Here is a 17,589-nt window from a genome sequence, read left to right as displayed (position 1 = left end):
TGAAGAGTTATTGTTTGGACTATTCTTATCTATCTATTTGCTTTGAAGATACAGCATTAACAAAGATTTCAACAACAACAACATTTTATTACTAAAAATTACAAATATAATCTACATTAACTGTTGAAAATGAACACCTCCAGCTAAGATGCAATCTTCTCCTCATTGACTGCCGAACCCTTTCAAAAACACCAGGATCCTTTCTTATTGACTTACAGCCAGCAGTTATACGATTTCGCCAGTCTTCCACATTTTCCACTGGAGTAGTGTTAACTAACGATTTAAGATAAAATGCGCTGGTGCAGCATCGTGCATAAACCATATTGAATAGAAACTAACGTAACGTTTGTTCCAAAAAGTTGCAATACACTTCACCGGTAAGTCTTGTTAGTAGAAATACTGGTTCAACTAGCCAGTCACCCACAATTTCAACTCAAACGTTCAACGAGAACTGATGTTGAAATCAACCGCAAAGCACTTAGGCTTTCTCATTTTACATACTCTGCTTGCATTAACAGCCTGGGGATTCACCGAAGGCTAAAATACAGCATAGAGATGTGTGCCTGATTAAAACCATTCTCGTCCGTATTCGATCAATCCTATATATATGGTGTTTATTAAACAGGCGGCAAAAATTCGAAGGGTTTGCCCAATTACAGAATGTTAAACGTGGAAGAAAATCAGCAGGTAGAAGTGCTTGATCGCGTTGTAAATAGTATGGGTACAACAAATAATTTTTAAAAATTTCCCAAAAATTATTAAAGGACAAAATATTCTTAGAATATCCCAAAGAATAACACCTTGAATTTTTGCCGCACGTTTAATAAACACGCTGTATATCCAAGTATCCCAAAGTATCATGAATAACACTTAGGGTGGCCGACGTCTTCGAAGTCGGTCGAGAATACTTTTTCCAAGACGCTGCAACTTGATATCACGTTGATACAGAACAAGATAGTTTCTATAGATGATTGGTATTTTTCCGACAGAATTCCTATATTCGTTTTGTCTTATTGCTGATAAAAGACTTTGGCCAATGCAATTCCAAACAATTTTTGCAGTTGAATGTTTGGCCAGATCTCGAGCACTACGACTTTGTGAAATTCCGTGAGATCAAGCTTAGCTTGCCTGAAACGGATAGAAGAAAGTAATCAAGTTTCATAAACATAAAGACTGTGTGAAACCTAATTTATAAAATTTGGTTGTAATAATATTAAAATTAAAACTTCTTACTTGCTTTAATCAATTTATTTTTTCGGTACCGGTTTCGGTGTTACACCATCATCAGCCGAATCTACATCAAACGCAGTAATTAAATAGTGATATAAAAAGTCAAATACAGTTAAGAATTACAATATATCAGTTATCACTCACCGTCATAAAATCTTCACAATGTTGGTTTCATAAAATAACATGAATAACAAAGAAAATTTTCTTAAAAAACACATATATAACATAAATTACTTAAGACAATTACAGTTAAGGCTCTTTTCACTTAGTCTAAACCCATATTTTATAAACACGTTCACGTATAGATGTTAAATGCATTGTAACAACAGAGGGTTTAAAAATACAAATTTATTTGAAGACAACCGGTTATCACGATGGATAGCAATAAATAGAAATAACAAATCAAAACGGATACAGAATTAAAGTGAAATACGAAAAACCGATTGGGCAAAACAAATGTTAAAAAATTAAACCTATTTAATTACTTAATATATGAGAATGGTCTATGACAGCTCTCTAGTTGATCATTTAGAAGGTTATAATTTTTTTCTTTATTATGTTTCATTATTTCATACGTCTCCAGTAGATCCATTTTAAAGCCCTTTTGACATGCACGTATCAATTTGGCATCCTTATAATTAATTTGGTGTCCCGTTTACAACTTATGTTTGTATATGTTTGACTGAGGTTTGGATTTATGTTCATGTAACCGTTCGCGTAAATTTTCGCCCTGTTTGGCCTATATACATGCCATTGCAGTTATTACAACTAACTGAGTAAATTCCAGATTTTTCCATAATACTTTCATTGTTGTTTTTATGATTTGAGAGTAGATTTAGCAAGGTGTTATTGTTGGAAAAAGCCAGAGATACATTGTATTTCGAAAATATATGCTTAGTTTGGAAGGTTATAGAAGTGAAGGGAATAGATCGAACAACAATAGAGACGTAATAATTTTTTTTTGCGGTTTCGATGATTCCGCACCATTAGATTTTTAAATTTGAAAAATTTCAAAAATATATATGAGTTGTTAAATAATGATAAAAGTCAAGGAAAGGTATTTAGGGTTATTAAGAACTACTAGGGTAATTGAAGTATGCCTAAATTAAGCTATGTCTCTGTTGATGTACTTCATATATATATATATATATATACTATCTCCTATATCGCTGACTAAGGCAGCAAAAGAGTGTAAACACTAGAGTGCAGATATATATATATCTGTCTCTGTCGTGCCCCCGTCTACACAAGAGACATGCGTGAACACGTGGTGAGTACGCTTTTATCTTATTGGACGGTGAATTAAAAATTAATAGCAGCTGATGACCTTGATGTTTATAAAACACCAAATAAATGTTTGACATAAACATAACCTAAAATCTAAATATTTAGTTATGTATATTATAGGTTTCATGTGTATAATAACATAATTATTAACATATTTTAGGACTAAGCAATTTAAAATGTAATTATTATTTGTTAAGAAAGTGAAGAAAATTTGTTAAAAGTAAAGAATATAATGTTTAATGAACAACCTACATAAAGTTGATATTTAAAGCAATATTCCACGTCAATTTCACACAAAAGTACATATATTCTAATTTATTTGATGCATCTACGATAATTTATAATTAAAGTCAACTATCTACAATAATTCCATTTCAAAGCTGCATAAAATACGCGCGAAACACTTCAAACTCATTAAAATTTACGATTCGCGCAAACGCCTTCGCGACATGGGGGCACGACAAAGACAAAACATATATCATTCCGTGGAAACGCTCGCCACTCATTGCTTAGATAGGGAGTCAGCGATATAGGAGATAGTATATATATGATGTACTTACTCACAGCTATGAAAAGTTATTAATACATGATCGGTATTCTCGGTCGGCAAAATGCACAAATGAATGAAAGAGGTGACAAAGTGTAATATAATATACTTTTAAATCTTTTGAAATCGTCTCAGGTTGACTAAACACATAAGGCAACATTACAATCTGCGCGCTTAAACCTAGAGTCGTTTCTGACTTGGTGTAATATGTAGGTATAATTTTCAATGTCGCTGATGTGCTATACTATTCAGTGGGAATTGAAAATGTAAACGCCTGATTATCATTATATATAGGTGTCTGATATGTTTGAAAGAAGATAATGTAAATGATGTAATAATCTGGAAATACATAGAATTTAATAGCAAGTTAAGATAAAAATTTGAAATTGGTTACGGTTGGAGTGGCTTTCAGGGGAAATTTAAATCAGTTTCTTAAGATAGTAGTAAATTTCAATAAGCCAAGACGCCGCTTGAGCTCCAAGTTCCATCCCCAGTGAATTAGGGGGTAACGGTTGAAATTGAAACATTTCGAAATTTCGAGCAAGGATAATATTGCAATTGGGGTCGTTCTGGAAGGAATCTAATTATTCCCTTAGGCCTCGGGCCGTACCTTTAAGGCTGCAATCTCGGTAGAATCGTTGCAAGACGGTCCGCCCGCGCGGGAAATTCGTATTCAAATACTTCTTCTCGGACAGCGACGACGTAAAAAAACTTATCACCGCGGCCGCCTCATGAATACTAATTGATATAATTATTTTGGACGCCGTCGCGGAATTTTAAGCGAATATTTCGCCATGTTAATTGATTTTGTAATTGAATACGAGCCGTCTCGGAACAGTCCTAGCCGGTGATCCCTGTAATTCCTCCCTTCTATCTGTAATTTATATTCCCATCATTTTTTCCGCACCGAAATTTTCTCCTCTCGGGGGAAATATAATTTATTAGGCCGCACTTAAGCTCGTAGATCTTCTCGTGCTAATTGTTACACCCACTCAATCATCCGGTACAACCCTCGAAAACCGTAAACCACGACCGATCTATGAATTTATATGTATACGATGAATTTATAGGGAGTCGTGTTGTGGTAATTAACGTTTCTATCAAATAGGTTGTTAGAATAACTCGTTTTCCACGGTGGAATTGCGGAATTGGGAGTGGGTATTCATACGTGTCCGGCTTAAACGACTCGTTCTCGATGAATATTTTATACTGTTTTTATATGCGCCGCTCGTTTTGAATAAATCAGAGAAAAATTTTACCGCCCCCTATTAATAAAAGAAAATGAAATAAAAAGCAAACAGAGGCGGCGTCTGGTCCGTCTAGGGGCGGCGTATTTAAAATTCACCAAGGCCCGAAAGAGGTAAAAAGGGGAGTATTTTTCTTAAGTTCGGGGACCCCGTGAATTTAAATAATAGTCTTAAATAGCGTAACGGCGCCCTTTGTTTTCCCATGGAGATTTTTCATTTAGATACGTCAAAAAGTCCATTCTTCGCGACGTCGCAGCCCCTTTAATTAGTTTACCGTTCGTAATTGGTTTATTTAAATTATTATTGGCCTAACGGCCGGTCCGGTTATCCGACGATAATATCCGCGTTTTATTACGAATTTTGATAACGGTATATGAGTTTAATAACGACCCCGAATTTCAAGGCACTTTGTGCCAAACACTACCGGTTTTACTCCCTCCGGAATTAGTAATTAAAATTGGTCGCAATACTAAAGCTTCTTCCGAATTCCCTCGGATATTAGAATTGGAAACGTTTCGGATTATTAAAATGACCGTGTGTAAAAAGGAACCGGAAACCGTTAGACGTAGGTGTCAAACGCCGGGTTGGACAATGATATAATGTTGATTCAGTACGGTTTAGCTGTTCGGAGCCGATTGTTCAAACTTTGACAATTAAGCGCGGCATTGTGCGGACCCGTATTTGAGCTCCCCCATTTGCGCGGCCGCCAATAAACAAATGAGAATCGAAAATACACAGGCATAGGTGGCGGTCACACATTAGCGATCGTTTGTTTTAGAAACGGGTTGCTCGCCACCCGCGATACCCTATAAATCCTCATTTCTACGAAAATGGTCCACACATAAATTATGAACACACCGATATATTTATGTTTTCGCTTACTATACAATGCTTTTTGAGAATCCAATCAAAATTATTATTAAAACTTTTATTATAAATATGCTTCGTGATGAACAGGTTTGGAACGAAACGCTTTTCGACTGGATAAGTCAAAAACGTTACGGTACGGTTAGAAAGGAGGGGTGAGATGATGAGCAACCCTAATTTAATAACGTTAAAAACGGGGTGACTTCAATTTTCCTTTCGAGCTGCCACGTTAATATATTCTTTAGGTTGTCTTTTTAAAAGTTTCAGCGTTGCAACGCATTGTTCGGTCTTTCCCCCCGAACTCTGACTACCCCTTTGGCACAACCCTAACGCCTTATGCATATTCATTCTTTCGGCTTTAAAATTCGATGTTTGTATTGTTGGATTAGTGGAAAGTTCATCCCCGACAAGCTGTTACTCGTCCTTCCGTCCGCGTGGCACCCGATTAATGAAACGCCGGCAAGGTTTTATAGTTGTCTTCCGACCGGTTTCTTTTCGGCGTAAAATGCCATCATCAAAATCCAATTTGGGCGTCCGCGTACTGCTAATTAAGTACGGGGCTTAATGGGAATTCAAAACGGACAAATTATGGCCTGAATAATACATAGGGCCGTTACAATGTTATTCATAGAATATGGTAATCGGTGTAACTTTCGAAGACATTTGTCACCGTCGGTAAATGGCGAAACGGCATTGCCGAAACGAATCTGTTTCGGTAATCAACGCGCGCAAACAAACGCAAATAATTTGAGCTAATTACGTTAGAAAAAAAAGTCCCTTGTTTCGGCGGGCTTCGTCTCTCGCCTTTTTAACCCCTACATTTTAAGGTTAATGCAATTAGGGATTGCTCTTCCGTTCATTTCGGAGCGAATTGAAGAATTGGGAACGTTTGCGCCTTGAATTTTAATTAGGACCAAGAAAGTTTCTTTCGTCGTTAAAAAAATTTTTTTTAATTCTAGATTTTATTTATCAACCGGTTTCAATTTATTAACAAAATCATCATCATCAGGTTGTCGAAATTAAATGTGATGGAGAATTTGTGATTTTCTATTATTAATAAATCACGTTGTCTTGGTGGTATTGTATACGGTGTACGTGTACGTGAGTTGTGGATTTGTAGGAAGGTAGGGTTATATTTTATTTTGGTCAACATGAAAGCTTATCAATAGTAGCCATATATATCCTGACGTAAAGCCATGATTTGCGGAGCTTTTAAGCTTGTGAAGAAGTGTCATTCCGAAACATATTACACGTGTGCGGCGGCCTTCCATTCTGGGGCGATAGGCAGACGAAAGCAGAGCCCCTGCGAACCGAAATCCCCTCACTATAAGGTTGTCAGAGGCGTGATTTAAACGTGCATTTATACGAGCTGTTTCCTTGTACGGCGCTGACTGATTTACTGGAAAGGTTACTTTGACCCTCGAACGCTCAACTTTGTAATAATCCGGAGTTTCGGCTCCCTTCGGCCGCCGCGTCGTGATTGTGATTCTTAAATCGGATTTGAATCGCAAGAGGGAATTGTGCTTCGATATGTATTTTAACCATTAGACGTTTTCCTCTTTTCCCGGGTGCGTTCGGGCATGTTTTAGAGATGTAATAAACATAAAAGTGTAGAGTGCGGGGTGTGATAGTAGGGCCTAATGAACTCTCAAGTTAATATTCGGAGAGGAATATTAAATTTTATTTGGCGAAATAAAATTTTACGGGGTTAAATAGGCGCGTCGCGGAGGAGACCGGGACAATATCTAAATAGTACCAGTATATAAAGGGCGGGTTCTGGGGGTAAAAATATAGCCCACGTGACTGCCAATAGCAGCATGTAATTTGCATTTTGCCAAGGGCATGGCTAATGTTGTATGAATTGTGATAAGAACCCCTTCGTTCTGGAGGGTTTCGACTCGGCCGTTTTATCTGACTCCGAGATGAGGGTAAAAAATAACAGAGGCCCTCCACTTAACTTCCACTGACCAGCAAACTTTAAATTGGACGTAAAATTTTATTTGATCTCCACGTAATGGACTGCTCTTACTTATAACAACATTATCCCTCGCGAAATTCTACTGCTTTAAAAGATATTTTATTCCTTCCTCTATAATTATATTCGTTTATGTCGACCGAGAGAACGAAACGACTATTACTAATGAAGCCCAATCAAACTTTACCAGCATAAGTCTTGGCAGAGACAGGTAATTATTACCCGTGTATTTGAAGGCCCATAACTTGAGTACATAAGGACTAAGAGGTCCCTCGCAGACGGTTGGACTACAATGCCCCTCTTTGTCCAACACCACCCTACGGCCATTCAAAACAGCCCCAAAGTCAGATCGGGCAAGGACTATTTTATCTGACAAAACCTAACGGCCATATATCACTTAGCGTCTTATTTTTAAAACGATCTCGCCCACCAGTGACAGCACAATTTATTCTAATTGCTTGTTCGGCCAAACCGCACCGATCGTGCTCGCCCCAATTTCCCTCTTATATCTTAACCCCTTCGTTCAAATCAATTCCACGATAATTAAGTAAAAAATCTCATTTTCATACTTTTAAATGCAATCACAAGGTTTTTTCAGCAATCTAGTTCAATTTACATTTCAATTCAACATTATACTTTTTTGAGTTAATTCAGAATCCATTGACAATCTACAATACTGAGGTCGCTTGCGGCCGAGGAAGTAAATTAAGAGTAACATTTAAATTTTTGCTGATTAATCAATAACGAACAAAAAGTTTGAAGCCGAGGTCGCTCGCGGCTGAGGCAGTAGATTAAAAATACATCGTTTAAATTATTTCTGCTTTATTAATCGTGAACAAAAAAGATTGAATCCGAGGTCGCTTACGCCTAGGTTTGATACATATATTTTCAGGTTGTATTAATATATTGTTGCTCATCTGGAATACTTAAGTGAATTTTAATTAAAACAGTTTACCAAATAATCCTCAGACATCTATAGACGTTGGCATAATTAACAAACTTTATAGTACTATTGCGTTGATTGATTTTAATAAACTTAAAGAAGTTCGTCCGTAAAATACGCGTGATAATTCTCCGAAGGTTAAATTAAAACTAACATCACTTCGCTGCTGTCTTATAAGCGCTTTAGACTGGTACCGGACCTTGGCGACCTTGGATAAGTCGCGAACGCAGATGTTCCTTTACTTGTATAAAACCGAACGATACTCCAACGTCTTTTCTTTCTTTTTTTTTTATTTTCTGTTACAGTACTTATTAATAATAAAATGTTTAAGTTTATACATACTTACATGTCAAATTCCCCTTAGAATTAAAACATCTTATCATATATGATTCCAAAAACCAAAAACAAATGACAACACTTAAAACATGTTAAAATTGCTACGGTTGGTAGAAACAGGTTTTTTGTTAAGACGACTTTACTAACAGTTTGTTCTTACCTGCGCATTGAAGTTGTCTTAACAAAAAGTTTGTTTCAACATTTCAACGAGGTCCGTTTAATTTTATAGTATAACTTTGTAAAACTGATTATTATAAATATGGTTTATGGTTTTTGGAATCAAATATGTTAAGATATCTTTATTTCCAAGCAGAATTTGCTCTGTAAGTATAAACTTAAAATAGTTTAATTATTAATAAGATCTATTTATATAATAGATATTAATCCTCCGTATACTAGGCATCATCAGACGCACGAGATAGTTTATTCGTATTTTATAGAAGTAGTATATTATTTTCGGGGTAAGTCAAAGCCCATATAGTATGGCATGTGAGATTAATTCACCTACTATACTGAGGGTTAATTAGATATAATATATAATTAGATATAAGATCTAAATTTTTGAATTAAGTCAATTTTTATTTCATGTGTGTGAGGATTTCCTCTAGCCGAAACTCACTTAAGAAAGATCAGTTAACGTACAGAAAAGTCTTTAAAATTATTTTTTATTTAGTATACTTAAAGCCGAGGTTTTGTATACAGCTTTTGCATTTATTTAGGTTGTTTTAAATATATCATTGGAGATTCCGAACGCTTGGCCAATGGCCGAGGTTTTGTATGCTACCTTTACTTTTTGTTTATAATTGACAATCAGAAAAGTTGGAAGCCGAGAAAATTGGCCGTGAGCTCGGTTGATTATTGATCAAATAATCTTGATCAATGATATACAAAAAAAACTATATATATATATATATATATATATGTCACAGGTAAAGCGTGCGTTTTAGTTAATGTACACATTAGCCAGTCAATGTTACAATTACGTAACGTTTTAGTGAAAGTATTTATCAGTCATAGAGTGTATACATTTACTAGTGAATGTGTACATCAACTAGGCAGTGTATGCATTTGTTACCAGATGTTAGTAAAAATTTTAACAAAGAAAAGTTACGGTATAATTTTTTTAATGGAAGGGATTACATGTGATGCAAGTTGGAAGTAAGTAAGTATAGTAGTAACCATCTTTTGGGTTGGGTTGGGTTTTGTTAACTGAGCGTCATTAGTAATTGTATACATCAACTAGTAAAAGTTTACATTTCGTATTTTATATACACATTGACTAGACAATGTGTACAGGGTGGGCAAATTTGGGTATTACTATAGGCTATCTCAGAAACTATAAGAGATCCAAAAAAAGTATTTTCGAGACTAATCCAATCCCGCAAACACTAAACCTCTATCTTCTTTTATTTTCAAGTTATAGCCAAAAAGTCAAATTTTCGTGATTTCAAAAAATGCTCATATTTCGTTTATTTTTGAAATTAGAGAAATGGAGTTCATATGTTCTTAAGATACTTTTTTAAGTAGAATATACTGCCGTTTGAAAAATTTTAAACATACTTGATGATTTTAGAGATACAGCACAAAGTTGTATTTTTTTAAATACAAACTATAGTTTATTATGATGTTACTGAAAAGAGCATATTTTTAGCTTTCCAATGATGTATTGCATGTAAGCGTTAATTTTCATTATATATTTTTAAATTTTGATTATCTACCTAGTGGCTATATGGTTTTGCACGAATATGACAGAATAAAATTAGTTTTGTACCATTATTCAGGATAAAGTTGGTTTTGTACCAACGAATAAAAACTTTGAATAGTTAATTTAAATTTTTCAGCATCTTATTTATCATTTTTTATTGGTGAACAAGGTCAGAGGAAAAGAGATAGAATAAAATTAGGGATCGTAAACTGGGAGTGGACTTTCCATTGAAACACTGTTTCAATGGGGGTATGAAGACTTATGTATCATCTTCAAAGCGGACTCCAATATATTCTATATTTAATTTTATCGTTTTATTTAACGTTAATGAGGAACTTTTTAAATGGGAAACTCGTTTCGCAAAAATCATAAATGAAATGACAAGAAACTCACGTTGCTATAGTAACTAAGTAGGATTTGGCGTTTTCCTCGCCTACTATAATTAAAAATTTGAATTTTAATCTTTAACTAGACGAGGGAGTTTGATCCATGTTGACCAGTTATTTTCTATAATATAAATTCAATAAAAAGCAATACTTTTTCTGGTCTTTTTCAATTTATTGTCTAACCGGTTTCGACTTTCGCCATCATCAGAGACATTAGCAATATAAATTAGATTTTAGGAACGCACTTTATATTTTGTTGTTCATATAAATGGTTTCATAAAAGTATACAACTTAGAATTATAAATATAAATTAAAATAATAAACAAATAAATATAACTTCTTATCTTGCAAAATTCAATTTATTTTAACGGAACCGGTTTCGACTAGTTTTACTTAGTTATCTTCAGCCGAATCTACAATTATATTTTAATTACAATTTAATATTTCCAATAATAATCTCCAGGGACATCGTGGTAACAATTAATGTAAAAAACTCTAGAAGTCCACAACGAGTAAAATTTATTTAATTTTTCAATCAGCACATGTGCTGATGTGCTGAGTTCAAGATGTTATCTCTTTCTAATTCCATAGTAAATTTTAAGTTATCGTGAAGTTGATTAATATAATTATGAAACTCATTTAACGTGGTTAGATCTCCCTCCCACGTTAACGAAAGAGATAACATCTTGAACTTTTTGGATTTAGCTATAATCAAAATCGATAACACAATACATTTCCATATTTATAGAAAACCATCTTCAATTTCTACAATAATCCCATTCGATTCAAATCATCCTTTTTCGAATAAAATGGCAAGCTTTAGATTTCTCATTAATAGACTCTTTAGTTATCCTCTTTCCACAGTAAATCAAAATAAAGAATTGAATTTCGTTTTTGAATTGGCACCATTAACAATCTAATTAACAAAATTAAAGCACAACATGATCCTTTGTTTACGAAAGATACACATAATAAAATATACAGGTCACTTCCTTTCAATCACTTCACTTTATCGCTTAAAAACGTCTTTTCGGAATATAATATAAACTTAACTTTCTCTAATAATACCACCATTCTGAATCTATTATCTAATTTTCACTTTAATAAATACAACATACTTAAAGAATGTGGAGTTTATTCTATCAATTGTTATAATTGTAACAGCATATATGTGGGACAAACAGGACGAAAGCTACAGAACAGAATAATAGAACATAAAAGTAAATGCAACTCTAATGTATATAAACATACAGTACAAACCGGACACAAAATAAATGATGAAAATATAAAACTTATTCGCAAACGTGATAAAGGTTTTTGCTTAGATCTTTTAGAAGCATTAGAAATTGCAAAACACAGTAAAAATAAAAACTACATCATGTTAAATGATCAATTGGATATGAAGTTTACACCGCTTTTTCAGTGTCTAAGAAATATTTGATTTTATTTTCGAAATCGCCGCTTTTTCATTTCGTTTACCTGTTTCTATCTTGGCATGTGTCTTTCATACAAGTTTTAAAGGTCATCCATTTTAGTGTTATTTTATATACCGTTTGTGTAGGAACTTGTGTATTTTTTGTCTTTTTACAGTTTAATTATTTATATATTGTATTTTAAAGTGTAATTTCATATTTTTAAAATGTTTTTTATATGTCTGCTCTTTGTGATGTTGATTTTATTTTATTGACCGTAAGTTCTATAAGAATTTTAACTTTTAATTATTAAATTGTAATTAAAATATTATTGTAGATTCGGCTGAATAAATTAATTGAATTTTGCAAGATAAGAATTTATATTTATTTGTTTATTATTTTAATATATAAACGAAACTTGCAACATGGATATCAACAGTTAAATATAAACACATTAAAATGTAGGTTAAAAGTTAAAATTTTTCACATTAGAATAATATAAAACAACAATGATGATGTCTCTGATGATGGCAAAAGCCGAAACCGGTTAGACAATAAATTGAAAAAGACCAGAAAAAGTATTGCTTTTTATTGAATTTATATTATTAATCTTTATATTTTTAACTATAGTTTGTATTTAAAAAAATACAACTTTATGTTATACCTCAAAAATTATCAGCTATGTTTAAAATTTTTCAACGGCAGTATATTCTACTCAAAAAAGTGTCTTAAGAATGTATTAACCCCATTTCTATAATTTCAAAAATAAACGAATTATGAACATTTTTTGAAATCGCTAAAATTTGACTTTTGCTATAACTTAAAAACAAAAGAAGATAGAGATTTGGTCTTTACGGGATTGGATTAGTCTCGGAAAAAGAGACCGAGACATGGCACCTACTTTTTTCGTATCTCTTATACTTTCCGAGATAGCCTATAATAACACCCAAATTTGCCCACCCTGTACATTCACGGAATGAATGCTTTAACTGTAACAAAATATATAGTCTAATGCCTCGTCCGCAAGCGACCTCGGCTTAAAACTTTATACGTCATTGATAAAACAGAAAAAATTAAATGGTGTATACTTAATCTGTTGCCTCGGGCGCAAGCGACCTCGGCTTCAAACTTTTTAACTCATCATTGATAAATAGGGCTCGGATTTTATGAAAAATGCATCGTCTTTATTTTCTGGAATATTTTTTTCAAAATTGGTTTCTGGGCGAATTACATAAAAATAAGGCAGATGGTACAATAAAAAAATTGCATATTTTGTATATTTTTACAATTTTTTTGGTTGTTGCATAAATTGGCCTTTTACTGCATATTTTGTCATTTTACTAGATTTGTTTCTTGTTGTTTAATAAAATAAATACAATGAGTGCGTAATTTTTAAATATGCGAACATACCTTTTAGTTTAAAGCACAATACAGGATATTTTTTGATTGCTGGTTGGTTTCTTGTTTACAACGATTAACAGAAACATGCGGGGAATCCCTTGCACTGTTGAGTTTAAGTTTAAGGAAATCCACAACCATAGTTACTGTGGCTGTGTTCAGTGTGAGTGAACATTAATCTACCAATCTATAACAACAATGCTTAAAGTGATATCGTGACTTGTGTCCCAGTGGATAAAAAGTTATCCCGAACTAAATTCTAATAATGAGGAATTATTTTGTAAAACTTGTGCCAAAGTTTAAGTATTTTTTTTAAAATTACGTCGTAGCGTTTTAGCCAAAGATTTAAGTTAAAAATTAGAGTTTTCAGCGGAGTTGCCAATGGTTTGATGACAACGAAATTGTATTTCTCATAGACTTTTACACTAGGAGTTAAAATAAAATGAAAAACTGTTAAATTAAAACTAAATAAAACTGTATTAACTTTGATGTCCCATCTTCTTGGGATATGTTTTTACATATGTTTCTAGACAATCGACAATGAAAAATACGAATCTGCTTTATAGTTTCAGATTTAAATATTTAATCTGTTAGAGTATCTATGGCTAACTTTTTTAAATATTTTTTTTTAAGATAACGTGTGAGAAGAAGTCCCAAATAGAACAACATGTGAAAAGTGCAAAACATATATAAAAATGTGATAAAAATAGATTGATAACAACTATAAGAAAGGTATATTTTTGCATATTTCCACATATTGTTGCATATTTTTTGCATATTTCGAATAAAAAACTTGCATATTTATGCGCATATTTCCCATAATTTGACTGCATAAAAATACGAGCTCTATTGATAAAGCAGAAAGCATTTAAAAGTTATATATTTAATTCATTGCCTCGACCGCAAGCAATCTCGGTTTCAAACTTCTTTGTTAGTCATTGATTAACTAGAAAAAATTTAAATGTTACCTACTTAATTTACTGCCTCGGCCGCAAGCGACCTCGGCTTCAGTGTGGTTTGTTCGTCTTTAATAAAACTGAAAGAATTTAAATGTTATGTATTTAGCCTGCTACCTCGGCCGCAAGCGACCTCGGCTTTAAACTTTTTTGTATGTCATTGATAAAGCACAAAAAATTTAAATGTTCTATACTTAATCTATTGCCTCGACCGCAAGCGACCTTGGCATTAAACTTTTCGTTAATAGTAATAATAGAAAAATGTTTTGATATAATCTTAATTTTTTATAGTAGAGAATACGTTTTAGTTATTGCCTAGAAGAAATACGTCTTGTTCGTGTCGTAAGAGAATAAAACGCAGTAGGGGTATAAAAGGGGCTTGTTGGGAAACGTCAGTCGCGAAAAATCCTTTTCACGTGGTTGGCAATTTACTGTAACTGTCCCCAATCGTTTCGATGGTTCGGAAATGATCCGTCGCATGAACAAACGTCGCAAAATTTATAAATTGCGCCATTTGTATTCGGCTTCGCGTTGTATTTGGGATTTGAGAGAAAATTATTGGTACACGGTTACCTACATCCTTACAATCCGATATATTTTAGTGGCGCGCAGATTTTCCTCGATACACGGATGTAAATCCTGCAAATCCTCGAAAAAAGGACGAAAAAGTAAATAAAATCTGGCGGTATAGCGAGGGCGATGTACGGGGTGATTCATTATTGGATTTACATAGAGCGATATTCCAACAAAATTCGCAATCGCGCATGATCAAATCATTCGAATGGACCAACTCTTTCTTTAATCTCTTGAAAGGCAAACGTTTTTGGTGTAAGAGGGCTTCCAGTTTACCTAAGGGTTAAGTCGTAACTCATTTCGTCTTTTGTGAGTAAAAAAAACAGGATAAAATCTTCTTTCATCCTTATATTGTTAATTTTCGCCGACGGCTCGCCCTATTTTACGCGGACTGAACACGACTCTCTTGGAAAAAAATGTACAACACGATTTATTCGCGAAACTTAAAACTTTTATTACTAAACGCTCGAGTTCCTTTAATATAAATAACTCGGGTGGCACTTCCTTTTGCTTGCAAACTCTTAATTAACTTCGCGTGAAAAAGGAGAATAATATGTTACATAAAGTTTCAACCGCATTTAGTATAACGTAGCGCGGTATTTAGTATAAAATACCATTATGGACCATTAGTCGTTTCTATCTAATAAATGTGTAATAATAAATTCCTGAAAATTAAAACATTATCTTAAGTGAGGGGTAAATAATAATTGGCGGATGCGCCGGTAAATATATATACTTATTAGATTAAATGTCGCTTGAGGTATATAGATTAAATTTCTTTCAAAGAACCTAATATGTGAGGTTGCCTGACGTGCCAAAAGCAATTTCAACCAAAGAATACGCGTAGAAACGTTTCAAATGGGAACTTGTCACCTAAATTGAATAATTCTACTTCAACACCCCCTTTTATTTTGATCGCTCGTCTCCGGACAAAGAAAAGTTCTATTATACGGACATATGTTCATCTCCCAGTTGCAATTCCTTTATTTTATTAAAAGAATAAAAAATTGCGACGTCAAAACGTAGTTGAGACGCCGGGGGATGTTTTCGGAATTGTTTGTTCTGTTGAAATTAACTCCTCCGAATGGCGAGTTCCCATAATTTCATTATCATGATTAAATGAAATATGTTTTTGTGAGATAAATGTTTAAGAGACAAGATACAGTTAGTTCGAGTTATTGTAGATTACTACCAAACTAATTATACTGCTATATGTCACTACATCCCAACGGGAAGTCCGGTTTATTGACAATCACATCTGGGTAGTTTAGGACAAGCTACCACAGGATAATCATCCCAGTTTACCCATGTTATACAGCCGCGAGGTACCAGTGTAATTAATGAATTAGCTATTCACTTTTATACGGAGGTCTTTTCAACTACAGGGGTGAGTCTGTTTTATCTTTATTTGCGCACCGTAATGAACATTATAATGATTTTTCTGTGTCCCCGACGAATATTAATGTCAATAGTGTTTTTAGAACGTCTTTGTTCTAAAAATGAGGGACCTTATCAAAGCAATTCAATGTTTTTATTACTGGGGGGACCGCGGTATAATTCTTTCTTTCCTGGTCTCCGAACACGTGTAGAACTCCACCCTCCTCCCTACCCTGCTAATTCATTCCGCTTTACTTTGTATTCATTGTCTAGCAAAAAATTGGGAACATTTGGATCAAAGATAGCGGCGGACGGAATAAAGTCATTCTTTTCTTTCTGACTTTTTGATGGGGGAATTGTATTACCCAATTATCATTATCTTTGCTAAAACACGCCACTTACTTCTTACCACCATTCCTATCCTGTTTATATTATCTTCTAAACTAGCTTTTTCAACAATATAAACAAAAATTTAATAAAATGTTGTTCATTTTCGGAAATTAATGTACAAATTAATCGAAAAATCGACTATTTAAGGTATCGCGATATAATTTTCAACAATTATAGAAAAAATTATAATCTTTTCAATAAAAGAAACAAATTTTGAAAATCTCTTTTAGTTATTGAGATATAAGTTTTTAAACACAACCTTGTTTTTTCCTACTTTTTAAGGACGTTTTCAAAAAATCGTATAAAATCTGATTCTTAATGAATCAACACGATATTATGGACACCTATAGAGATAACTACAATCTTTTCAATGATATAGACCGTGTTTGAAAATATTAATTAGTTTTTGAGTTGAACTTAATTCTTCTTAATTGTTAAAAAATCGCGAAAAATCGATTATTTAAGATATCGCGATACAACTTTCAACAATTATAGAAAAAATTATCATCTTTTCAATGAAAGAAACAGATTTTGAAAATCTCTTTTAGATCTTGAGATAAAAATTTTTAAACACAACCTTGTTTTTTCTTTATTTTTTTTAGGGTAACGGCGTTTCAAAAAATCGTATGATATCTAATTCCTAATTAATCAACATGATAGTAACGGCACTTATAGAGATAACTATAACCTTTTCAATGATAAAGACCGTTTTTGAAATTATTGTTTAGTTTTTGAGATATTAATTTTTGAACTTGATTAAATTCTTTTAATCTTTCGGATTAAACTTAATTCTCCTTAATATTAAAAAAATCGCGAAAAATCGACTATTTAAGATATCGCAATACAATTATCAACAATTATAGAAAAAATTATCATCTTTTCAATAAAAGAAACAGATTTTGAAAATCTCTTTTAGATCTTGAGATAAAAATTTTTAAACACAACCTTGTTTTTTCTTTA

The 17,589-nt window shown here is 33.2% G+C and overlaps 1 protein-coding gene across 4 annotated transcripts in view; it reads left to right on the top strand.

Moving 5' to 3' along the window:
- The window catches only part of LOC111413879 (cytotoxic granule associated RNA binding protein TIA1), a 278,716-nt gene that overhangs the window by 27,222 nt on the left and 233,905 nt on the right, over positions 1-17,589 (top strand). The window contains exon 1 of one of the 4 annotated variants that reach the window (XM_023045002.2): positions 8,691-8,755. The exons of the other annotated variants lie outside the window; for them this stretch is intronic. Within the exon in view, the coding sequence (XP_022900770.1) occupies positions 8,699-8,755 (57 nt within the window). The 5' untranslated portion in view covers positions 8,691-8,698. Of the gene's footprint in view, positions 1-8,690; positions 8,756-17,589 lie in introns of those variants that run through there. 4 annotated transcript variants of the gene reach the window in all.

Source organism: Onthophagus taurus, chromosome 8 (assembly GCF_036711975.1).
Source record: "Onthophagus taurus isolate NC chromosome 8, IU_Otau_3.0, whole genome shotgun sequence".
NCBI classification, from domain to species: Eukaryota; Metazoa; Arthropoda; class Insecta; order Coleoptera; family Scarabaeidae; genus Onthophagus; species Onthophagus taurus.
The sequence above is the reverse complement of the archived record's forward strand: the minus strand, read 5'-3'. Positions and strand labels throughout refer to the sequence as shown.